The sequence below is a fragment of the Aptenodytes patagonicus genome, chromosome 3, assembly GCF_965638725.1.
Source record: "Aptenodytes patagonicus chromosome 3, bAptPat1.pri.cur, whole genome shotgun sequence".
NCBI classification, from domain to species: domain Eukaryota; kingdom Metazoa; phylum Chordata; class Aves; order Sphenisciformes; family Spheniscidae; genus Aptenodytes; species Aptenodytes patagonicus.
This window is the reverse complement of record NC_134951.1, coordinates 25,916,226-25,943,095: the sequence shown is the minus strand read 5'-3', so window position 1 is coordinate 25,943,095 and position 26,870 is coordinate 25,916,226. Positions and strand designations below refer to the sequence as shown.

At 36.4% G+C, this 26,870-nt stretch overlaps 1 protein-coding gene across 1 annotated transcript in view; it reads left to right on the top strand.

Moving 5' to 3' along the window:
- CSMD1 (CUB and Sushi multiple domains 1) overlaps positions 1-26,870 on the top strand; it is a 1,284,461-nt gene that overhangs the window by 1,162,953 nt on the left and 94,638 nt on the right. The window contains exons 47-49 of the mRNA XM_076332906.1: positions 3,754-3,942; positions 8,177-8,323; positions 20,412-20,600. Coding sequence (XP_076189021.1) covers positions 3,754-3,942; positions 8,177-8,323; positions 20,412-20,600 — 525 coding nt within the window. The remainder of the gene's footprint in view (positions 1-3,753; positions 3,943-8,176; positions 8,324-20,411; positions 20,601-26,870) is intronic.

The following is a 26,870-nucleotide window of genomic DNA, read 5'->3' as shown; positions in this document are numbered from 1 at the left end:
TTTCTTTTTCCCAAAGGAAACTAACAATTTTCACTTCTCTGGATTGGTGACTTTCCTCTATTTTTTCACTGCATTTCCTTCCCTGGCTCCATTTCTTTCATATACTTGCAGTGAGTTTCTTGAGTTAGTGAAGAATATCTCAACACTTTACGACAATGTTCTGTGGATCATTGTAAACTGATCTCAGGAGTTTCAAACTGTAATTTTGAATCTTATTCTTGCTTGAAAATCCTCCATCCCAGATTCCCAAAACTTCATATACTCCAGTAAGTAAACAGAAGTTCATGCAGCCTGTTCTTAAGAAAATACTTATAGTGCACCTCTTTGGAAATGGTACCTGTGGGAACTTAGCTGAAAGAGTACCCACATAAAGGGCTGTGATAATCACCTTTTAGATTAACCCAACTGTAAACTTTTCTGGAAGAATATATCATCACACTTTCCATTTTATGAGATCACCTGGCTTTAGTTTTGTCTGGACTGTATCTGTATAACATCCAGATTTTGTTTGCAGGCCCCAAATCTGAATGACCAGTAAATAATTTGTTTCATGAGTAATTTGACCAATGGTCATTTCCATAACTCCTTAAGATGCTGAGGAAAAGCAGGCAACAAAAGGCAGTTGTACCCTTACCATCTCTGCTGTTATTTTTTAGATATGGAATGTTTATTAAAAACCACTCCAGAGGTACTTGCTACAGTCCCATACCTTCCTTCTAAATGTTCTGTGCTTTGCAACTACTTTTATGTCATGTTTAGTCGATGGTAGCCATTTCTTAAAGCATAGTTTATCCAGTGAAGTGATAGTTTTCTAGTGTTGAAAAGAATCACTGTGTCTCGCTGTGAAAAGTCTGACAGCATTACTGATTTCTCCAGGATACTTGTAATTTACGACTTTGAAGACCAGCTCTTAATCCACAAGTTGCTCTAGTAGACTTTAACGATATAACAAACATTCTGGTGAAGCCAATACTGGATCAGTAAAAGCTATCTTCTTTTCTTAAAAATAGTCTTGCAGCATAAGCAAATGATACTACAGGGTAAAGCAGGTTGTGGAACTGTGTCATGTCAGCTACTCTTCATAACTGATGAGCACTTTTACTGCATGTATGGCAGGAAATGCCACGTAGCTAGACAAACTTCTGTTCAGGAATAAGTCTCATGTATTTAACTAAAAGAAAATAGTTTTTTATTTATCTGACAATATGTTTCTGCCCAATGTTGTTCTATGATGATTTGCTGTTTTACTGGTAATTGCTGCAGATTCATGAGTCAGAGCACTTGTTGACTGTATTTTCTCAAGTTATTCTTCTCTTACTCTGAAAAATATAGGAAGTCAAAGTAACAGTGTGTTTCATTTTAAGATAATGAGAAAGAGAAGCTACTGTCATTAAATACATGCAACACTGTATTCTTACACAGCAGCTCCTGTGAAATTTCTGCATGTGATTGGGCTACAGGTGTTTCTATCTCAAGAGACAATCCCTGAATTAAAATTGCCAAGAGGATTCTTACTACTTTGTATACCATTACCCCATAGGCTTTCCCTCTCTTAGGATGTCTTCTATGAAAAGTGGTTTTACCTTTTAGAGATACTGTCTGCTACAGTCAGTGCTGTCAAGTGATAGCAGAAAGGGACACATGCCAAGGAAAAATTATTTGGTTACCATTTTTTCCCCAGCCCACACCTTGTTCTCCTTGCTTGATGGTATATTCTCACTTGCATATTACATCCCTCTCTTTTGCAGGCTGACATTTTTTTCTCTGACTGAAGAAATTTTTTAGGTAAACAAGGTGAGGGGGAGGAGAGGAAGAGAGAATTTCAAAAATCTAATATTACTTCCTGCATTTGCTGGCACGATAATGCTACATATTCTCCAGTCTATTAGAGCAGACTGAAGAAGAAAAAGTTATGACAAAAATGAGTAATAGGTAGTTTTTACTTTTTCATGCTTTCCCCTATTCTTACATCCCTAAAAAATCAGAGTGGCTTTTAGATAAGTGATTTATAATTTATGCTATAGTATAAAAAAATCACAGCTGAAGAAAAATCACCCTGAATTTTGTGCTGAAGGCTCAACCTATAAGTCAGATCTAGGCAAGTCTTGGAACAGTCAGAAAAGGACTGGTTTGATTTTTATTTTCTTTTTTTCTAAACTTTGGTGCCATTAAGAAATTGGTAGTCCTCAGAAAAAGAGTTTGTAAGTTAATTTTGAAACTCGTATCTTTCTCACTTAATGTATCATTATTTAAAATATTCTAAAGAATCTGGGACGAAGAATGGAATGTTGTATTGTCCAACTCAGGTAGGTACACTTTCTCTTACCTTCCACGTGCAAGTCTGGAAAACTGCATCTAGGTTAGAGAAAGGACAGGAATAAGCCAGATGCTCAAAGATAAAAGTCTATGCACTATGAAGGAAAGTGATGGTTAATTTATCTGTAAATTAATTGATGAAATTCCTATTTTGTTTGCATTGTTGCTTCTGGTGGAGGGTTCAGATTTGTTCCCAGTATATGGAACAGAAGGTAAAGACTGGACGTCTTTTATAAAATATAATTTCCTTCTCTACCAGTATGCTTAATTTCTCTGAGAAGACAGTTAAAGATAAAGTCCTGACACTGTTTTCCAAAAGTTTACGGCAAAATTCTTCTTGGCTACAACTGAACCTAAATTTCACCTCCAAGTTTGTAAAAGGACAACTAAGGGAAATGGTCCAGTTTTTAATGTTTGTTTCTGATAGTTATGTGTGTTTTTCCCCCGTAACATATTTTTTCCCATGAACATTTTTCCTCTATTATTATGTTTTTCACCTTTCCTATAACCTTTAATTTATGCAAGTACTTGGGTACTGTGCCAGACAGTTTCCAGGAATGCATTTCTGTCAAGATATATTTGTGAATCTTACACAAAAACCATTGTTAATATGCACATATATTATGAAACTGTGGACAAAATATATCAGACCTCAACAGCAAACAGATATGAAAAAATCAGTCCTGCATGAGAGGCAAAATATTAAAGAAAAACAGTGACCAACAAAAGAATTTCTTAATCAAAACCAGTATTTAGGATATAAAATTGACCATATTTTAGTATAGTATACTCCTTGTCATATGCAGAGATCATAAACACCTATGAATACCAGGTGAAACTGTTTGTAAAATGTTATGTGTTTAGAGTTTAAATAACAGGGGAAGTCGTTGTTGAGAAGGTCTTGGATGACTTGGAGTATTCTGCATCCAAAATAAACCCTTTGTCTGCGTAAAACATGTATGTTTTCAAATGATCTGGTGTGCCTAAAAGCTCCAATATGTTTTCATGTTCATGTAACAGACTTCATTCTTAAAGATGGGTCTTTTCTTTAAGAACTCAAATAGAAGACAGCTACTAGGTTTCCAAATAAAATGTTTTACCAGGACTTTGACCTCACCTATGTGAATGATCACACCAGCATATATGAATCCCTTGACTGTAAACCCTTTGGGCTGTGACATATTTCTGGATGAATATTTTACTATAATTAGTATCCTGTTTCATAAATGCAAGGTTTATAAAGGTGGTCCTGTTTCTGTTTGTGCTAAAGGGAACTTTATTCTTCCTTCCATATAGAATACAATTTTAACATGTTTTCATTTGGAAACTGAACCTGAAGCATATATATCTCTGAAAAATAATACTTTCTTTTTCATGGAAAGGAAACACTTTATTTCATTGGTGGTATTCTTGTTCTTCTTGCTGTGTCCTTTTTAGCACAATGTCCAGCGAATGAAATCCGTACAGAATCATCAGGAGTGATCCTCAGTCCGGGTTATCCAGGCACCTATCCCAACTCTCAGACCTGTTCTTGGACTATAAAGGTTGAGCCAGGATATAACATCTCCATCTTTGTAGAAATGTTTCAAAGTGAAAAGCAGTTTGATGAGCTGGAGGTATTTGATGGTAAGAGAGATTTAAATTCTATCTAACCACAAAAGAAAAAATACCGGGTCAAATGGGCCTTGATTTCCAACTGTTGGTTTCATAATGCATTGATACATCTGAAATAGAAAAAATAGTCCAGTATTTCTATTACTTTTGCCTTAAGTCTAAATCTGTTAACCCATTAAAGTTTTTTTAGATGTATTCAAGACAAAGAAACTTTTAAATTTTCTTAGGTATTGATAGAGAAGGAGCAGCAGCAGCTGCAGCATTCTTATGAAAGTCATACAGTTTTCTATTTCCTTGGAAATGCATGGAGGTGTCTGAAAGGAGAAGTTAACGTGCTGTTTTGTAGTGGATCATTTCTGGTGAAGAAATATTTTGGGGGCATAATTACATTTGTCCAATTTAATAAAATTATCTGAGGCTAAATACTCAAATTTGAGTCCAAATATCCAGTCTATTCTCTCCATGGCATAGCAGAACCAGTGCTGTACCTTGGCTGAATATACCTGTTAAAGAATTTGACCATTTGTTCTGGAACAAAGAGTAGAGAAATTACAAAAACTCAATTTATAGAGTGTTACTCATAGCAGCAACCTCTCAAAGGGCCCTATTTAATTAACAGGCTATTCTTATTTTCTACTGAATTCTGAGCTTATTATCACTGGTTCCATTCTCATTGATTGATGAGAATAACTAGTCCCTGATTGTTCTTTAATATATTTTTATTCATTTGGATATCATTATCATATCTTCCCTCATTAACCAAGCATATATGATAACTGATTGAACTGATTAACATTCACTATGGGAGTTTCATAACATGAAAAATATTAAAAAGTCATATGTTTTGAAGTATCTTTCTCTAAGTATTTTTCTTAAGTAGTAGCTTTTTAATGTCTAAAAGTATTAAAATATTTTCAATTTTTGATAACAGCATTCTGAAAAAAACAGAAAAATATTCATTCTTTTAAAAATGTCAGTTCATTAACATTTTTTTTTCTTTATAATATGCGTGTTGGTCCTTGTCAGGTTAGTGGAGAAAATAGTCTGAAAAAAATCTATTAAGATTGCCTTTTCCTCCACTGTATTTTGTATTTAGCATCAAGACAATATGTAGTATGCCTGGAACTTTTCTAGTGGTCTGATCACTTTGTTTTCTTTTGAAAAATTCTGTTGAAACTGCTTAATGCTCCTGATGAAAATTTTTGTTTTCTTTCTTATACATTTAAATTTAATGAAACCAGATTATCAATAATAGATCTGAGAGAAGAATTATCATAGTAACTACATTTTTAAGCATTGTCATTTCATGACATGAAATCACATTCTTACAAATTCATCTCTAGTGCAGCTCTACTGAAGTCATTTTTTCTACCACCTACCAGCAAACTTAAATGAGAAAGATAATGGCATATTTATAACCTCTCAATACAGTGCCATGTAGAGATTCCTGGGCTAGCTCTCAACAAGTTGATATTTAAATATGGCACATTGCAGTGCCTTGCAGAGATACTTGCTTGTGTCCCCGTGGCCACATTAGCAATGTGCTTTGCTAGGCTAATTAGTTCTACATCTCAGCATGATGAGTTTTTTGAGGCAGAAGGCAATGCTGATGTGGCTATACTGTTCCAGTGATGGATATAACTCAGACTAGCTCATTCAGAGCTAACTTAGGTATTTCTCTGTATTACTGTATTTTGCAATAAATATATATCATAGTCCGGGACCTTGTGTGGTCCAAACCAGCATACCTTCATTTAAATTAGTAGAACTGCACGGGTCTATCTACACCAGGTAAAGATACGTCACCAAACTTTACGCAGAAACTATATAAAGATTGGCAAGACAACTTTTAGAGAAACAGTGCTAAGGCACAGGTCTCTGATTACTTTAAAAGGCAGCTTTGGAATGCAAACCAAAATAGTGAATACACCTAACTGACCACATTGTAAATTATGGTGCTTCAGCAGCTGGATGATGATCAGTATAGGTATCCAGTCAATAAGGCTACCCTGGTCAGCTGAAAGCAATAAACCCATTAGACATTCCCGCTTATCAGTCAGAGCCTTAGGAAATCCCATCTATCTTCTAAACCAGAGAAGCCATAAATGTACCATTAATGCAATTATTAAAAGCTTTTGAACTTGAAAACACTGTATTCAGGCTACTTACACTAAACAGTATTCATTTAATACAGCAAATATTCTTTGATTTTTTTTTTTCTCCCTGAAATAAACAAACAAAATTCTGTCATTGAAATTAGATGGAAATATCAACTTTTACCTAATATTCAGGAAAACATCATATGACAGGTCAGCACACCAGAAGTTGAATATTCATTGCCTTTTATAGGCAAACTCTAAAATAATAAAAAAAAAAAAATATCATACTCAAGAACATCTAAGTCATGCTGCTGACTTTCCTGAACATCAGCTGAAGAGCTGCCTGCTAGGTAAGGTATGGAAACTGAAACTCAACTTCAGGAAAAACAAAGCAGCTAAAATACATTGAATCATTCCTCTGATCTCCCAATGGCTAAAAAATGTGTGTGGCATGTGGTGCTGCAAACTAATTTAACGATCGCTAATAAGGAAAGTTTCTCACCTTTTTGTATGTACTAGATCTTTATTTGTAATTGTACTCTTTTAGCCCCTTTATTTGAGAATTTTGAAAGAACATATACATTCTAAACTGTAACAAGTAAAGTGTATTAAACAGATTTTATAAAACCCAGGGTGAAGCACAGAGACACTAAATGAATTATCATGTTCTAAATCATTTTTTCAAGCAAAAATAGGAATTGACCTTGGCATTCCTTATTGTTTATCTTACACTGTAATCATCAAACACTAACTCCCTAAGATGAAAAACAAACAAGCCACAAAGCATTTTGATGAGGGCATGCTGGGCAACCTGTGCTTAAAGCTATGCTTATTTGTTCTTATTTTGTATATGTATTTATTATTTAGAGTTTATTTAGTAATACTTATTTAGTTGTAGTGTTGTCGTTATGGTGACTGAACTATACTTCCTAAGGACTGGGAAGTTGTCAATATTTATGGTTTGCTGTGGCTTTTATAGCCTCCCTTTTGTACCTGAAATGTCCTGATCAGAAAATATACTTATTTTTTATTGAACTGGAAGGGGAGAAGGCTGACAACAATTGTATTCAATTTTTAGGTGTCCTTTGAATCAGTTTTATTTTTGTGTTTTCATGTAACATAAGAAGAGCTGATCAGGCTGCAGCTGCTCAAACTCAGCAAAAATGAATGAAGCAGCCTCTTTGTTTGAAATAGCTGCTTTGGCCAAGTTAATGTTGGTTGAACGTGGCTTTCCTAAAATTGAAAAATGTGGAGCAAAAGTCATATGAAAGGGAGGAGTTCAGCTGGAGAAAACATAACCTTCATATGGAGGAAGAAGATGCCATTTCGGGTTTTAGAAAGCTTTCAGTCAGAGATTGGTTTGATACATATTTTTTTTTTTTTTTTGGATCTATGTTTTATTATATAGTTAGCCCTCAAATCATTATTTGTGTTTCTAGGGTTTTATTGGATTTTATTGTGGTGAAGATATTGGTCTAGTGCCAGTACATATTTTTTCATCATCTTGTATTTACCATAAGTGTATATTTTTTTACACTAAAATGATACTATAATAAGCACACTATCTTTTAACAGAGCTGAGTTCTAATGAAGTATGTATTGTAAATTCATAGCACTTACACATATGTGTATTCCACAGTGAAACTGTGATGATCTTATATGTGACAGGGCATCGTTTAGCTGTGTTCACTATGTAATATGGTGGTGTTTAAAATTACTCTAGCTGCACAATGTCAAGGAATATATAGATTTGCTGCCACTCACTAGTTGGAAAAGAGTTTAAATAAATATTAGATATAAAAGGACAATGAGCAGAAACGTAACCTCATTCAAAGTAGTTCTTCCAAAAAGAAATGAATTAAAAATAAAAATCCACAAATTTTTCAGTGTTTATGGCAAAACACTCATTGTTTTGTATTTCAGTTTGTTTGTACCAAGATTTTTTCTTGTGCCCTCTAGTGAAAACCTAAAACCGGATGGATAGTTTAACTAGAGATCTGTTAATTATTTCAGTGGCAACAATGTGTCACATTATTTCCTAATCTTTCCTTGTATATTCACATTCACAGCTGAGTTAAAATATGGAAAGGATTACTTAAACTGGTAGTACTTTAAAGCTTCAACAGTTTCTTTATTCATCTCTGAAGGTTCTTCTGGGCAAAGCCCTCTACTGGCTGCTTTAAGTGGAAATCATACTGGACAACTGAACTTTACAAGCAAAATGAACCTGCTATATCTTCGCTGGTCAACTGATCATGCAACCAGCAAGAAAGGATTCAAGATCCGTTACTCAGGTAACTATTAATGATTTCCATTAAATTACACTTTGTGCTTACATATAGTTTGTGGCTCTGAGACTGGTGTCACTGGCAAAATTTTGTTTTTTTTGATCGTGGGTTGGTCTACACAACACCAGGCCTGCTGGCAACAGAGGGGGTACACCTGTCTCAAAGGTGGAAAAGGATCTTTGTGCAGGAGTTAGGAGGGCTCATTGAAAAAACTTTAAACTAGATTTGAAGGGGGAAAGGGATAAAATCAGGCTAGCTAGAGATAAGCCTGGGGGTGGCATGCCAATGTTTGAGACATGGTGTGTGAGCGAGGTCCTTCAGTCTGTTCCACAATGTGCTGAGTACACTGGAACACATTTGAAATGTCTTTATACTAATGTGCGCAGCATGAGGAATAAGCAAGAGGAGCTAGAAGCTTTGGCCCAGTCCCAGAGCTATGACATCACTGGCATAAGCGAAGCCTGGTAGGATGAGTCCTGTGACTGGGGTGCCATGATAGATGGTTATAGGCTCTTCAGAAGGGATAGGCAGGGCAGATGAGGTGAGGGGGTGCTGCTGGATATAACGGAGGGGTTGAACTGTATGGCGCTTACAGTTGGTGATGACATGGTTGACAGCCTCTGGGTAAGGATGAAGGAGAAAGCAAATAAAGTGGATGTTGTTGTGGGAGTCTACTATCGACCACCCAGCCAGGACAACACCACCGATGAATTACTCTATAAGAAATTAAGGGATATCTCTAGATCAACTGCCCTTGTCCTTATGGGTGATTTTAACTTACCGTACATCAGCTGAGAATGTCATACAGCAGACACAAACAGGTCCAGGAAATTTCTGAAGCATGTTGAAGAAGCATGTTAAAGAAAAATTCTTGGTGCAGCTACTAAAGGAGCTGACTAGGAAAGGTGCCCTCCTAGATTTGTTGTTTGTAAACAGAGAGGGACTCATGGGTGAAGTGGTGATTGGTGGCTGTCTTGGTCACAGTGACCACGAAGTAGTTGAGTTTCAAATTGTTGATGATAGGAGAAAAACTGCCAACAAAACTTCAACCCTGGATATTGGGAGAGCAGACTTTGGGCTGCTGAAGGAGCTAGTTAGTAAGGTCACCTGTGAGTCTGCTTTTGAAGGTATTGAGGTCTGTGAATGCTGGTCACTTTTTAAGAGCCATCTCTTAAAAGCACAGAAGCATGCAATTCCAAAGTGTTAGAAGTTAAGCAAGTAGGGCAGAAGGCCAGCTTGGCTGAACAGGGTCTTCTTCCAGAAATTAGGAGGAAAAGGAAAGTGTATGGGTGTTGGAAACAAGGACAGGTGACACAGGAGGACTAGAAAGATGTTGTTTGCCACTGTAGGGAGAAAATTTGTGCAGCCAAAACTCAATTAGAGTTCAAGCTGCCCAGCACTGTGAAGGACAACAAAAAGGGCTTTTTTAAATATGTTAACAGCAAAAGGAGAATCAGAGATAACATTGGTCCATTGCTTGTTGAGGTCGATCACCTCACAAACAGGGACATAGACAAAGTGGAGACGTTTAATGCCTTCTTCGCCTCTGTCTTCAACACCAGTGATGGGCTCTGGGACCTCCAGAGCCCTGTGTTGGAAGACCGTGACTGGGGAGACCCAGCCGACCTTGAACGTGTTTGAGACTTGCTGCTCCATCTGGATGTGCATAAATCTGTGGGAGCTGATGGGATTCATCCCAGGGTACTGAAAGAGCTGGTCGATATCATCGCGGGACCTCCATTGTTTTTCAATGGCCTTGGGAGTCTGGAGAGGTCCCAGTCGACTGGAAGCTGGCAAATATTGTCCCAATTTTCAAGAATGGAAAGAAGGAAGACCCTGGTAATTACAGGCCTGTCAGTCTCACTTCAGTGCCTGATAAAATTATGGAGAAGGTTATTCTGGGAGTTATTGAAAAACACTTGAGAGACAATGCAGTCATTGGTCATAGCCAGCATGGGTTCATGAGGAGAAAGTCCTGCTTAACCAACTTAATTTCCTTTTATGACAAGGTCAACCATCTAGTTGACCAAGGGAAGCCTGTAGATGTGGTCGTTTTGGTTTTTAGCAAAGCTTTTGATACTGTCTCTCACAATATCCTTCTGGATAAACTGTCCAGCACACAGCTAGACAAGTCCATAATATATTGGGTGAGCAATTGGCTGACAGGTCAGGCTCAAAGAGTTGTAGTAAATGCAGTTACATCAGGCTGGCAGCCAGTCACCAGTGGGGTTCCACAGGGCTCAATTTTAGGGCCAGTGCTTTTTAATGTTTTTATAAATGATCTGGACACAGGAATCAAATGTACATTAAGTAAGTTTGCCAACAATATTAAACTAGGAGGAGCCGTGGACTCCCTCGAGGGTAGAGAGGCATTACGGAGAGATCTGGATAGACTAGAGAGCTGGGCAATCACCAACCACATGACATTTAACAAGAGCAAATGCAGGATTCTTTATGTGGGATGGGGTAATCCTGGTTATACGTGCAAACTGGGGCATGAGAGGCTGGAGGCCAGCCCCACAGAAAGACATCTGGGTGTTTGGGTTGATGGCAAGTTGAACATGAGTCAACAGTGCACCCAGGCAGCCAAAAGGGCCAACCGTGTCCTGGGATGCATCAAGCACAGCATAGCTAGCCGGTCGAGGGAGGTGATTGTCCCACTCTACACCGCACTGGTACAGCCCCACCTCAAGTACTGTGTACAGTTTTGGGCAGCTCAATATAAGAAGGACATCAAACTATAGAGTGTGTCCAGAGGAGGGTGACCAAGATGGTGAGAGGTCTTGAGGGCAAGAAGTATGAGGAGCAGCTGAGGTCACTTGGTTTGTTCAGCTTGGAGAAGAGAAGGCTGAGGGGTGACCTCATCGCAGTCTACAACTTCCTCAAGGCGGGCAGTGGAGGGGAAGGTGCTGATCTCCTCTCTCTGGTGACTCGCAACAGGACATGAGGAAATGGAATGAAGATGTGTCAGGGAAAGTTCAGATCAGACATTAGGAAAAGGTTCTTCACTGAGAGGGTGGTCAGTCACTGGAACAGGCTCCCCAGGGAAGCAGTCATGGCACCAAGCCTGTCAGAGTTCACAGAGCGTCATATGGTTTAGTTTTAGGTAGTCCTGTGAGGAGCAGGGAGTTCGACTTGATGATCCTTATGGGTCCCTTCCAACTTGAGATATTCTATGATTCTATATACTATTTAGCATCAGATTAGGACTTGTAATATAATGTCTGTTTCTCTGAAGACAATAATTTATTATAATGAACTTTTTGAGGATGTGTAATCATTCTATTGCAAGTTCAAGGTAAGCACAGGACTTGGACTCTCCATTTTTTCCCAGTTTGCCAAAGATCTCCAGATTAATACTTCTCCAATTAATACTTCTGTCTGCAACTTGCTATCTTGTCTTACCAGACCTGGAGCAAGGCCTTTGAAATGTAGTGGGAGGGATAGCCATTATATTTACACAGAAGTACTCAAGAGTGAGAATTTTTGATCCTGGAATGGTACTCAAACTGCAATTCAGTGCACAATTATTAGGTTTACAGTTTCCTTGTGTTGCAGTTCACAACTCTTACTACTATGTTTTTCTTTATGCACAAATAACTGGAAAACCCGGGGGAAAAAATCCCTCACTTCTTCAACAGGCTGCATGTGAATCTAGTGTTGTGGTGACATGAAAATATGTAAATAGTCTATCTAAATAGTATTAAAAATTATGTCCCTTATTGAGAAAAAAAAATCAGTTATCAGTATTGCAATACTGGATTATACTCTATGTGTAGACATATTGACCCTTACTCTGTCTGCAGCCTATTTAAGATGTTTTCACACATACCTCTGCAGACACATTGCTCCTAAAAGAATTGGCTTAGGGATCATTTACGTGATGTAAATAGTGAGAGAGAGGGGGGTGGGTAGTGATAATTACTGTCTGTTGTTAACATTTGCTTTTTCTGTGTTTGGAATTGATAAGCAATATAAAGGTTGTGTGTGTTAATTTTGGTGGCTAATAATTGTCAACATAAATTAAGTAGAGAAAGGAATATTAAGAATGTTGTAGAAGAACATTTTATCAAGCACCAGGTATCTCCCATTTAGTCATGCTAAATGCATTTAGGTAGATGATTTTCACAGAGCTCACTCCTTTGCTGTACCATCCATGTGCTGGCTGTCTGACCTCTGGAAAGTTTCTCTTGTTACTGCAACAGAAGATCAGAGCTCAGAGCATAATAATGATCATTGTTTTGGGGACTTAAGAACTATGAGCAGAACTATCAGCAGTCAGGAAAAAAAACAGTTAGTAAAAGCATTATCTCCACCTTGCAAGCAGCCTTTGGAGTATTACTACAGACAAATTAAAACTGAGGGACAGGGGAAAGGGAAGTTGTTTTCAAGCATACTGGAGATTCATTCAGTTTTTCATAGGGAAAAGGCAATTACAAGACCTAATAGATGGATTGAGAGTGTGGAAGAAGGAATAAAGAGAATTTGTCACGTGATAACCCTCAGATGTGTGGCAGTGAAGTGAGTGGGCCTTCTGCCATGAATTTAAAGTGAGGAAGTAATATCAGAGTTGCAAGAATAGAGTTCATGTAAAGGATTTATTTTGTAAGTATCAAATTATAAAGGAGACTGATTTTTGAGGAATGAGAAATTATTTTACACCTTTGCATGTATGCAAAACATGTTTTGCAGTAGTGAAGAAGTGGTCTGTCTAATTGCTAGGCTCAATTCATCAGTTATTATGGCACTAGCCGCAACTAATAATAAAACTGGGGGACTGGAGAGATATGCAATCCTTATGGCTATGTTTTAGGAACAAACAACTGTTTTGCTTTTTTCCTCTTCACTAACAGTTAGTGCCTACATTTTTCTCTAAACTTCTGTACATTTTATATGAGATTCAATGGAAATAATCAGCATGAAAGACAAGTAACAGTGAGCGGCAGCATAAACAATTGGATTTGAATCTTAATGAGAGAAAGCAACATCATGAAAGTAGGAAAAATACAAGATCCCAAAAAAGCTATTGATACCGTGGCAGCTGTGACTGAGCCAGCAGGCTTCCTCATAATGAAGACCTTATTGAAATGAATTACAGCCCTCCCACAACCCTCCCCTTCTCCAGCTATGCCTGTGCACAAAATTTTGCAAATTGTAGTTTTGTCACAACTAGATTTCATTTGTAGATACAATTTTTATTTGCTTTTAAAAAGTGCTAGAAGCTTTCAGAGGAATGCTTAATATTGCCTTTAGTATACGAACTTACTTGTGTAAGCTACTTGTCTAATATTACTTGGAACAGGCTGCCCAGGGAAGTGATTGAGTCACCATCCCTGGAGGTATTTAAAAGACGAGTAGATGAGGCGCTTAGGGACATGGTTTAGTGGGTGGTGGTGTTGGGTCGACGGTTGGACTCGATGATCTTAGAGGTCTTTTCCAAGCTCAATGATTCTATGATTCTATGATTCTACTTGTATGTTTTCTATCTTGTGGTTTAAGGCTTTTTGCTAAATCTTAGTAGGAAAGAGCTATAGCATTACAGCAGAGAGGTATTCTTTTAAGGACTTTGAATATTATAGAGGTGTTAGCATAATTTTAATCTAAGTAATAAATTTCCTAACTGCACTAAGACCTAAATATTAAATTATCTCTTCTGTAATCTAGTGAGTATCTGTATAGTATAGTGAAACTAGGAGGGAGAACATTAGTTAAAATTTCCTGCAGCTCTAGGGAAGTGATCTCTTTTTCCTTTGAAAGGTATGTAGTATGGTAAAATCACTAAAATGGATGCCAGAAATATAAGGAAAAGGCATTGCATGCTGAAATACTTTTTTTTTTTTTTTTTCCTAATGCTTGCTTGTTGTTTTGTAGTGCTTGAACTTGACTTCCTGGTGCAGCTGGGTTCCACCAAAACTATGCAGTTTATTACAAATGGGGAAGATCTGTGAGTGCAGAAAATGGAACTTGCTGAGCCCAGGCTAGGAAACTCACTCTGTAAGAGATGAAACCTTGAAATTGCTTTGAAAGATACCTGCAGAACCTGCTCCTTGGTTTTGTTTCCCAATAATTTATAGCCCTGCATGCACATTCCTACCCAAGCAAGCTAGCATAAGCATAACAAAGAAGACGTGGATGTTTTTTTTTTTAAGTAGTGGTGGAAGGAATGAAAGTGCACTACAGTACTTGTCACACCCGCTGGAGGCACTGTGATTTGGGAAGCAGAGGGGTTCTTAGCTTGTTACTTTGCAAGTTCACATTGCCTCTATAACATTTACAGGCTGCTGTTTAACTTTTGGTTAACACCAAAAAGTCATTCAAGAGTAAATAAGGCAAGTGATTACTTGGCTAATTTGTAATTGGCTGCCAGTAGAACTGTAGATATATATATATATTTAAAACCCCACCATAGATGTCTATTTTACCTTTATTCTGCTGTTGTAACCTCATCTGTTATTGCAAGAAACTTAACTCTTCACCATTCATTTAATCTTATTTTTAAGCTTTGTACCTGTGAAACAGCTATTCCTATTTCCTCTCTATTTCAAGTTAAAAGAAAGGTTATTGATTGGTTTGGTTTTGTCTTTACATTTTCCAGTAGCTGGTTAGAAGTGACAAGGCAACTGTATGAAGAAGTTAATCAGACTCTTTATAATTGTTTCTTCTGTGGTTCTTGAAATTTTAGGTGATGATTTGCTGTAGTAAATACAGTGGGAAAGTCACACAATGGAGGTTTATACAGTACTTTGAATCAAGAGCAATATAAACAGGATTATTTATAAATGTTGAACCATCAGTAAGAACATCTGTACTATAAATAGCAGGTTATTTAGTCAGATATTTAATTTTTGAAGAGACAGACATTCACAATTACATCACTAAAGAGGGAATAGGCCTTGCAGATTTACCTTGCTGTTTTCATACTGTTTACACGTTAAATTTAAAGATAAACTGCAAACGAAAAAGAATGGCAGCTTGATCTTTTTTTGTTGCTTGGTTGAGTATTGTTCTCCTTTTTGATTCTGTACAATTTAAAGTGAAAAATAAGATATGGAATGGATGGTCCATTAATTAAGGAACTGTTTTAGTAATCAGAAGAGGTATGTTTAGTTTTCTTGTGTGACCTTACCCAACCACTTAAGCCAGTGTCTGATTTCTTATCTATAAAGTGAGAATGTCTAAAGTGAGAATGATAGTAAACCTCTGCCTCACTGGATATTTCAAGAACAGCAGCACAAAGGTCATAAGATCCCCTGGTAATATGGTGATGATGAAAAGTAAGTATCCAAAAAGGAAAGTTAGAAGGAAGCAGTGGACTAAGCTGTGACTTTTTATCTGTCAACAAGAAATCTAGCATATAATCTAAACACAGTCAACATGGGATTTGAAGGAAGGCTTTTAGTTTATTTATAATTTCAAACATAGGACAGTGTTCCAGTGAATAGTTGTAAGTATCTTTTCCATGTAAGTTTTTGGACTTCTGATCAAAGATACTGCTGGGAAATTAAGTCCTTTGCTAAGATAAATTCTGAGAGAAAATGTCACATTATTCATTGTAAGACTTAGATTTACAAAATCATCTGGGGGTTTGGACATCCAGTTTCAAAGAATTTTAATTTGGAATTGGAAATTATTTAATTGAGCTTCCCTTAGACAGAGTGCCTCAAACACCTTTGAAAAATCTCAGCATAAATGTTTAAATGTTCTAGCTCTTAAAAGAATATGCTTTGTGAAAGGAAGAATATGGTTCTGCAAATGCAAAATCAGTGTTTATCTGTGCTGCTGTCCACACATCAGTTGACTAGTGATGTGTGATTTAGCCAGGCAGTTATTACCCTGTTAGTCTTCAGTTGCAAGTGACAAATGGACATTGTGATTATAAGTGAGCTGAAGATGTTCAGTATGTTGCCTTGCAAAAAACACTGATGTTTAAGAGGCCTTGAAAGAATGTGGATGCTATGTCACTTGGAAAAGTAAATTAAATCTGTAAGTGTAAAGCTACTTCAGGTCACTGGAACGGCTTCATAGAATTTATCACATTTCATGGGAAAACATTGTCATTCCTAGATGAGAGCACTCCTATGTCATTGCACCTATAACAGCTAAGCCTCATGAAGTTCCAGGACAGATCCTCTCTCAGAAAATGGCTCAGAGAAAAACAGCATTTTATCCCAGTGGTTCTTGATACAAGGCTGCAATATTTTATGAGCACTCTGTAGAGATTCCTGCTTAAGCCCAGAATTTTCACTCAGCTGACAGTGGCTGTAGTTTTCAGTTTGACATTCTTCAAGCATTTGCTTACCCTCCAGATCTTCAGGAATTTTTTATTTATTGCCTTGTGTGTGACTCTTCAGTTAATATGTCACTTCCTGATCCTAGAAGATGTTGTATATGCTTCATCCTGGACTCCGAAGGGAGTTAAGTTTAAAGAACAAATTAAAAATTACTAAACTGTAGATTAAGAAAGGAATTGTATGGAGTCTTATCAATATTCCTTCACTGTCTCAACAAGTGTTAGAGTCTTCAACAAGATTTTTCAGAGTTGTAAAATAAAAATCCATCTTCAGAATTTTAAATAATTTGCTTCAAATGCTTTCCTTCTTTTCATTCTATGTGTAGCTTAGACATCATAAATTGAGTATCAGCCTTTTCTATTCATATTTTGCTGCCTTTGCAGCACAAAATACTATGAGTTTTGGTAGGGCTTTTACATGGATAAGGACTACAGGTGCTGCTTGCCTGCAATGTTGTTGCTGGCTTCTGACATACTAACTGCCTAATGGCGGTACTATAAAATGCTGTCATTAATAAACATTTCTGTAAGAGTAGGAGGTGGATCTGATGTTCAATAACTATTTTAAACATAAGTTATCCAAACATGAGATTCATATGACAAAATGAAGTACTCAAAAATTGGAATGAGCTTGTCTAGCCAAGAATTTACTGTTAGTATAACTGAAATGTTAGCAGTTTAATAAAAGAATTACTAGTCCAGAAATGGTTATAGGAAAAAAAGAAGAAAAAAGAAGAATAAATGAAAGCTACTATACAGAAAAACAGTACGGTTAGAAATGTTATACACATACTTCCCATTATCTAACCTTTTCCCTGGTGCTACAGTCATGCTTCCATTGCTCCCTTGGAGCCCAAGATCAATGGCTTCAGTTTGGTGTTTGTGTGCTGGGGGAGATACTCCAGGTCACCAGCAGCTGGAGTCCTTCAACAGGCAGAGTGTGATATTGATGATTTCTTCCTCACTCTAAGATCCACTTAGGGTCATTTTTGTTTGCTAACACATTTTTACACCCTGCTGTTGGTCAAGTTCAAGTTACACATGATTCTACTATATATAGTCCATTTTACATGTAGTAACTATTTCTTTGCTCTTTTACTTAAGCCTGAAAAAACATTTTTGCCAAACTCCGAGTTACAATTTTTTTAACTGACCACCAGTGAGTTGTGCATAGCTTTAGATGGTGCACAGGTTGTCACCCTCTTATTGTACCATGCCCGTACTCTTCCACACTGCATCCTGTGTCCCCACCTCTCAAGGCCTCTGCTGTTATGCCAGGCCTGTGTTTGTCTACATGTCACCATGCTAGAGTCCTAAATATCTTATTCTACACAGAATAATTACTTATTACAAGTACCTATATAAAGCTATTATTGTACCATAAAAAGATAATAGAAAATTACAAAAAGATAATTCAAAAGTAAAACAAATTAGGCATATCTACCTGACCAGAAGAAAAAAATCTGTTAAAGCTAAACAAAGTAAAAACAAAGTTGCAGGCAGGTCAAAAAAGGTTGAGACAACACAAACCTGACTAACCTTGGCCTTGAGGACTTGCAAACTCAGTACAAAGTCCGTGACCTGTTACTGGCAAAGGCAATACTGTATTACTGGGCTACAGGGTTACACATCATATGGCAAATATTTTCTGTTTAGAGTTACAGTACTGAGGATATCAATTTTGAGTTTTGTCTGAATGGCATATTATGTTTAGGACTCACCTGTTATTCTTAAGGTCTCCTAGGATATTTAAAATTAAATAGTGCTTAAGAGGTTACTGAAGATGACTTCAGTGGTCTTAACCACTGGTCTTTTGGTCTTAACCAGCTTGTGTTGTAATAACAATATCATTTTTTCTTCAATAGGTTGAAAAGAAAATTAAAGCCACATTTATTGTGCTTCTTTAAATGTCAAATCCCCTTTTAAATTTAAAAAGTATTTCAGTAATTTAATTCATTTAGTTAGGCGTGTAACTGAATGTCACTGTGCTTATAAGGGATACAGAACTTGACCCCAAACAATTATTTTACTGGACAATCCTAACATTGATTTTTACCGTGTTTTTTGTTTTTTTCCTTTTTGATTTAGTTTTTTCAAATAATCTCCCAAGTGAAAGAATGTAAAAAAATGACATTTCAAGTAGAAATAGTGGTGCTTAATTGAGAACTATAATTCTTTAATAGAATGTCAACAGATGCCAACATTTTTCAGCATCTTTAATGTATGACCTAGTTTTACTGCTTTTGTTAGGTGGTATTTCTTAGAAATATTGACTTTGATACACTGCATCTAAAGCTACACATTTAAAGGAAGTGTCTCAGTTAGGAGTCTAATCAACTCTATGATCTCTCCACAGGCAGTGAACAGAAACATCCATAATGTAATTGATATCATAGATGGATCTTAGAGTGACAAAATATACATACATACAAAAAAAAAAAAAAGAGCTAGATATTGAAAGCTGAAAGAAGGAAATCAGGCATGTGTGAAAGAAACAACTAATATGAAAACTATTTATAGATGTAAACCAAATTCTGTAATTATGCACTTGTGAAATACAACCACAACTTCTACTGGATAATTGTCTATAGAAAATGATACGAACATCATAGTATGCCTAAGACACATTTCAACATGATGTAGAGAGTTAGTATTATAGCAGCAGTTACAGTCTCAGAGTCCTTAGTACTGATGTTTAGTTATCAGTGGAGTTCAACCCTGTCTTCCCTGTGAAGAATGTTCATAGGCTTATTTCAGTGGTGGATGTTCAGCCAGGTTTATTTTCTGCAAGTCATGGCCCTACCATGCTTCTTCTGAGAATATATTAATCTCTGTAAACTTGACATGATGCACTGCTGCAAACACGCAGTAACTTGTACGTCAATATGGAGTCAAGGTAATTTTTTCACATTGCTTTTATCCAGTGATAAATGATTGCATGCAGCAAATAGATTTGTATTAGGCTCCACATATATGTCAAACTATCCTGTACTTTTGCTTGACCTGGATCCAGTCTGGCTAATCATATTCCATCCTTATGCACAGGTATTGCAACCTTGTTTTAGAAAAACATGGTCTTTGTTACTCACTTTTTGACACAATTATAAATTTTGTACTTTTTTTTATTTCCTCAGCACATGTCTAAATATTTCATCTATATGTCACAAGTTCTTGAGGACCTTACTGGTCAGGAAAACCTGTCTGGGAACAGTATTCGTAGTAGTAGTGATTAAGGTTTATCAAGGTTTACTTTCATTTCAAAACTTAGGTTTAAACAAGTGTATTCTATCTTACTTCAGATGTATTGTAAATTCAATATTTAAGAAGCTACACTCACCGAAGTTACACTCTTTTGCTAAAAAATTAATACAATTGTCATGTAGTATCTTTGAGGGAACACATACATAAAAAATTACATTAATTTTAATCTGAAAAAAATGCATCTGACAAATCAATCTATTGTACTTTGGCACGTAAATTTTTAACATATTTAGCAAAATGTTTAATTTTTTACTTAGATGTCTAAGTGCACTGGATTTTTTTAATAAAACCATTCATAATTAATTTTGTATATTGTGTAGCTCAAAGAACAGTTTTATATTTATAAATTTATCAAATTTGAAGTAGACTGTATAAGAGTGAACTTCCTGAACAAACTATATGTTTCCTGATTGCAACTTCCTCATGTACAATAGCATAAACTGGTTTGTGATTATAAATTATGATTTTGAGTTTTATTATATTTCTGCATAATAAGTCTGAAATGTCATTGTTTTTAATAATGTCCCTTTTTTTGGAATTTAGCTCCCTATTGCAGCTTAAACCCTATCTTGAGGAATGGTGGAATTGTAAATAAAACAGGTGGTCCCGCTGGAAGTAAAGTTCGCTATTACTGCAAACCTGGGTATAGAATGATTGGTCACAATAATGCGACATGTAGGCATCACCAAAATGGCATGTATCAGTGGGATTCTCCTGTGCCAATCTGCCAAGGTAAGATATTGTTTTCTTCATTCTATAATTTTACTGCAAAGAATATTTTACAAAACAAAGACTCAGCATTGTCAATACTGCTGTATGCGGAGACATTGACATCATGAGTTTATCCACATACATATTGATTCGTGTACTTAATGTGTGCAGAGCTGAAGTATTAAGAAGTAGATTAATGCGGTCAAATACAGACCAAATGAAAAATATGTTTTCAGTCCTTTTTAATTTAGTAAAATATGTATCTCTAAACAGTCCACAGCTTATAGTATTGTTGTATTACAGACCATTTTATAAATTTTATAAATGGTATTCAGTAGTTTTGAGGCATTAATTTGATTATTTTAGAAAATCAGTTTATAAGCAGTGCTTTAAAGACATAATTTGTAACTAACTTCTGCATTTTTGTGTATCCTGGAGTTAGCCAGGGTCTACTTTAGCTTGTTCCAGACATCTGTTAAGAGTCGTTACTATTTGTCAAATGTTTATAATTTTTCCTGTTTGAAAAGCCACACACAAACTACAGATAAGAGGAGTAACATAAAGTAGTACAAAGCAGTTAAACACAGTTGGTTTTAGTTAAAAATGTTTTTTCACACACTATTTAGTAAACAGTTAGTGGAGACTAAGGAGTTGTATATCACATAAGATCAGGAATGTGGGGGAGAGGAGAAAGACTGCAAATTCTATCCATATTGTATACTGCCTATTCTAACATGTTTTCATGTTTGCTTTAGTCTGCATTGTTTATAGGAAGAAATGGTGGTAACATCCATATTTAAGACTTGTTGGAACTTCTTTGATTAAAACCTGTGTTTAGTTGTTCCTAACATTGCAAGACATTAACAGCAGTGCTTCATGTTTTCTTCAAGACAAGTATTTTGCTTAAGTTTCCACCAAGGATGATTCAGATATTTCTAAAAACAACACAAGATGGAAGTTCTATTTTGCACCTTAAAAAAAAAAGGAAAAGGCCAACTGAGATTTGGCATGATGCTTACTCTTCTGCTGAGGCTGTGTTACTTGCAAAAAAAGTAAAAAGCTGCAGAAATTTAGCTACAGTTGAAGAACTTGAAGGAGTACAGTTCACATCTTTTATACAGAGTGATTAGGTAGCTAAATATTTCTTCAGGATGAGCATTTTCATGCCTAGATGGGCCATGTGGCTACACCACTACCAGTCCAGGGAGCAGCTCAGGCTGCCAGTGTGCCACAAGCAGGATCTATGTATCTGTGCTTCCAGACTCCAGGATGTCTTCTAATCCCATATGTCATAATGTGTTATGGCATATGATGCTGTTTGACCTTCCTGAAGGTCACCAAATCATGGGAGAATCTGTGTGTGGGCTGGGCATGAGGTAAGTTTAGGGACAAGTGCTGCTTTTGGTTTTACTTGAAATGCATTTTAGGTGCAGTAGCTGATACTGGCATAGGAACCGAAAGCTCAGAGATACTTTGCACTGAAGAACCTGAAATGATGACTAGGCCTATAGCTTGGCCAGAAGATCAGGGAAGTGGAGGATGCAATTCTGTTCAAGATTAAGACTAAATTTAGGCATCTATCTGTATGTGAGCTAAAGTTTTGATTAATTTGCTTGAACATAGAAGTCTAGTGTCATTTGTGGTGCCCTGAGGTATTTTAGCTGTCCTCCATCTACCAGTCCAGAAAGGCACAACCTCTTATGTTATTTCCACTAGACTTGTCAGATGTCTTGGAGGCCTAAGGTAGCTCTAGACAATGGGAAAAGGAAACAAGTCACGCCCTATCTGCCTAAACTCTGTTGTAGTTAATCTAGTCAATACTGTCAGTGAAACTTTGGGGGTTATTCTGCTGGCTAGCCAGTAGGTGTCTTTTTAAAAAAATCACTGAAATTTTGGCATCTTACTCTGGAGCTCAGGTACCTTGAGTGTGTGAGGACAGAGACAATATTCTGTGGGTGCTTGTTAAGCTGGAGGAGTTGGGGCCATAAACATTAGGAACCCTTACATCATACTTTTCTCCAGAATTTAAGACTTCATGATTCCTCAGCTATCAGGAATTATATGCAAATTTACCCCATATTTTTCTACTGTTTATCCATCCAGACAATAGTAACCTGCTATTACTACTACCAGTATTGTTCGACAAAATAGCAGAGGTCTGTATGATGAAAATACAATGTTCCAGCACTTCAGAATTCTTAAAAAGACCTGTGACCCTTTTTTTCTTAGCTTCTCCTCTTTTTTTAGAATAGTCTAATTTTTAAGTGGTTTTCTTCTACATTTTTAGTTTTTGCATTTTATGTTCACATTTTAATACCAATGGCAGAGAAAGGCTTGCTAATTTGCCATTCTAACTTTGAAAACTGTATCTAAATGTAGTGAGGTGTGTGAAGAGTTCTGAATAATAGGGAGAAGAGTCGTTTGAACAATTTAAGAAAAACATTCCCAATTTTAAGGGCAGAATGGAATAATTCATGGAAAGTGGGAGGAAAAGTGTTCAGATATGTGCAGGACTTGACATGAAGTTCCAGGACTTGATCGTGGATAACTGGGGGACAAAGAGTCCCAGAAAGTAATAAATTCTGGTCAAAAATTAAGTAGACTCAAGAAAGTCATAAAATACTTCAGACATTGTGTCTATCCTTGTTATTTTATCACTATGTGCAAGAAATAGCTGTGAAATTTTAGCATGTTCACAAATACATTTTTTCTTTAATTTTAAGCCATATTTATAATTTCAGCAATATATGTGTCTGTGGGTATGTAGATTTCTGTTAGCAGTAAGGGAAAAAAGATTTGGGAGATAGGGAGTGAGTTTAATCTTTACTAGAAATTTCTTATTAATGTAGGATTCCTCAATTTTAATGTCACTTTTACAACTCTGACACAGCTATTCCAACTTCTATGTCTGGATGAAGTATATATTTTTCAATAAACTCTGAAATGGAAAGTATGTTTCTAAATGTATTAAGTATCTGCTATCAAAATACATGCATTCTCTTTGAAAATTAATTAAAATTACACATTTGTTCCAGCTCATAGGTTTCATTATAGGATGTTTCCAAATAAAAATGTCTTTGATTAAGTCTGAAATTTCTGTAAAAACAGTCCTGAAGGATTACATTTGTAATTAATAACTTGACTGTGTCAGAATTAATGTTTGAAATAAAATTTGATTGTATTATCAAAAAAGCGGAGTTTTTTTGCATATTTAATATATCAATATCAATGTTAATATGAACACATCTCTAATATGGGTTGATCTGGTAGGGTCAGAAGATATTTTTCAATTCCAGTCTTATCAAGTGCAGATGCATGTAATAATGTCCTGGACAAATATAAAGAACTTGACTCCTATCTAGGAAATTAGAACTTATTGTTATTGCTTTTATTTCATTTGTGAAGGCAACAGAGAAACATCAGTCATGCTACATTCAAAATATTTATAAGCAGAGAAAATATCAATTCTTATACAATAACAGTAGATAGCTGCTGAGGGAAAATAGTATAGGCCTCAGTAATGATCCTGGCAACCACATATGTCATCTTAGCCACTGCTTAGCTCATGTCCAGATCACCATGCTGGGGGAGAGTAGGAAAAGAAGGCTGAGGCTCAGGGATGAATAGATGATAAGAGAAAATAAGAGAAAAGCTTGGCAAGAAGAGCAGTTAGAATAAAAAACTGAAAGGAAGTTGTCAGGGACAATATGGATCAGGAGTGCTGGGTTGCAGATATCTGGACACTGAGACACGGTGGCAGCGAGAGTGTAACAGAGTGGCTGTGTTCCTCTGAGAGGGATGAGAAAATACCCCTCTTTATCCCACCTGTTCTTCATATACAGGATTCAGCCTTTGTCTTTGTTCTTCCTGATTTTCTCCCACTCATTCTTACAAGAATTAAAAATAATTTTAAAGAGTCTTGAAGAACATTTGGATGCTTTTCATCATTTGAGTTACTCCCTAGTACGTTTATAAAAGAAAACTGGAGGTACCTACTTTAAAGAAGAAGTTCTCTTGTCTGGATCATGGGTACTTGGAAAGGCTTAAAACCTATGACGGGGTCATGATAATATAGCTGATGCCAACATTTCCTGCTTAAAATCCTGATTCCAGGTACTGCCACTATTGATTCCTCTGTGCTTGCTGAAGTGGATAGAACCGCATTGCTTAGCTAGAGATCCTTGTACTTTTTGCTGTGCCGAACAAAGGTTATTCCAGAACCATAACTGGGTTCCATGTCTGCCCTTGAGTAGAAGACTGATTAAATTTTTTTAGGGAAGTGGCTTGAAAACATCCATTTGCAGTTTGCCCAAGAGCCATGAGTCTGGGACCACCAAACTGCTTCTTCATAAAATTAGCTGTTCTGTGTTTTTGAGCATGGAATTAAACTCTGGCCTTTTACCTTTTTGATAAATGTTGTTATGCAAAAAATGTCCCTTTTAGCACCCAGTCTTAAAATAAAAATGTGAGGTACGTAGCACAGTTTAGTAGTTCCAAATCCCAGTTTCCTCTTATAACGTATTCTAAACCTATGATCATATTTCCAAATATAAAACAGGAAAAGAAGTATAGTACTTCAGACTAAAAATCAGAAGTTTGAGGGGAAACCTGTAACAATCTTCTAATATGCTAAAAGTAGTTCCAAAGAGGAATGAAATAATTATTTATGTCCTTTCTAGATAGAGGAATTACAGCTAAGTTTACTTCAATAGGATCTTAAGTTAGACTTTATTTTTTTCTTCTTTTCTCAGAGGGGCTAGTGAAACACTGGAATAGGTTGCCTGTGGAGAATGTGGAATTTTCATCATTGGAGGTCTTTCAGGAACAAATTAGATCAACCTTGGTCAATTATAATTTTGGCTTGTGATAGGAGAATAGATTAGATGACCATTCATGACCTTTTTTTTACACCCACAGCCCTAGACCACACAGCCCTGTTTTTGGTTTCTTTGTTATTTCTCTATGTGTCCAAGTCTGAGAATTAAGATTTCTGCAGCATGGCTCTCCCTGATGTTTTTGATTGGATATCATAGAAATAAGCCACTCAGCATGTTTTTTGTTATGAATCCCACTTTTAGGGACTCTTCTATTGCTACCTTTAATTTTAGGGTATTTAATTTTTTTTTTCAGCACTATGTTTAATGCCAGAAACAAGTCACTAAATGATAAATGCTTGTGCATTAAATTTAGGGATTTTCCAGTGTATGGAAATAAACCCAATGTCTGACTGTAACGCAGTCTCCAGCTTCTTTCCTGTATGCAGTGAATTTGCATGCTTTAAATATGAATAATACATAAGTATCTTAAAGGTATATAGGTGTATAGACATTTTAAAAGGATTACTATAAACTTTAAATTTACTGGTTTTGATAAGAAATAAATTCCAGTAACACATGTGGAACATTAAAAAGCAACTAAAACTGCATCTCAGTTTCTAGGTAGTAAAAGACTTTTCCACTTGTGTTGATTACCTATTCTTTGGAAGAAGCATATTCTTCTGCTGTGCAATATAATAGAGACAATTAAGGTTGAGTTATGTATTTTTCACACTCTGAATGCACATCTCCCAGCTGGAACCTGGCAGTCTCATCTAATCATTGACCTAAGAAGCATGTTGACAATTCCTCAAGTCAGAAGATTTCCTGACACCATTCTTTATCATTTTACAATCATATGGGAAGGTAGGATCTTCAAAATACTTGGATGTGGGACAGTAGTGACATTGTTTCCACTGTCCAAAGACAATATGCCATTTCACTCAGTTTACTTCAGGTAACTTTACTTCGAACTTCAAAGTACTTGCTATTTAGTGAAACTGGCTAATATGTTTTGTTTGGACAGTACTGTTCTAAAAGCCATTAGCAGCCTCAAGAAATTAGTAGCAGCAGGAATATTTCTTTCCAATCCCAGTTTCTGGGGGATAAGCAGCAACAAATAAACGAATGGACTGTAACACGAGCAGTGCCAGAATGCCAAAACTGCTTTTATGATTAGTAGCTAAAGCAGCAGTGAGAATAACCTCACAATGTAGCAGTACAAGATTCAGCAGCAGCTGAGGAAAGAAGAGAGACAGTGGAAGACTGAGGTACAACACTAAGAATAAAAGTGGTGAAGTGTGACAGGTAAGCATAGATTTTGAGGTGCTTTAGTACTCTGGACATTGCATCAGACCTGACATAACTGACAGGCCCACCTGGGTGTGACCTGGGCATTGTACTTCTTTTATTCTTTAAACTAACTTGCACATAAGAGCTACTCAGTCTTGAACTTTTCAGTAGTTTCTAGAAAGGT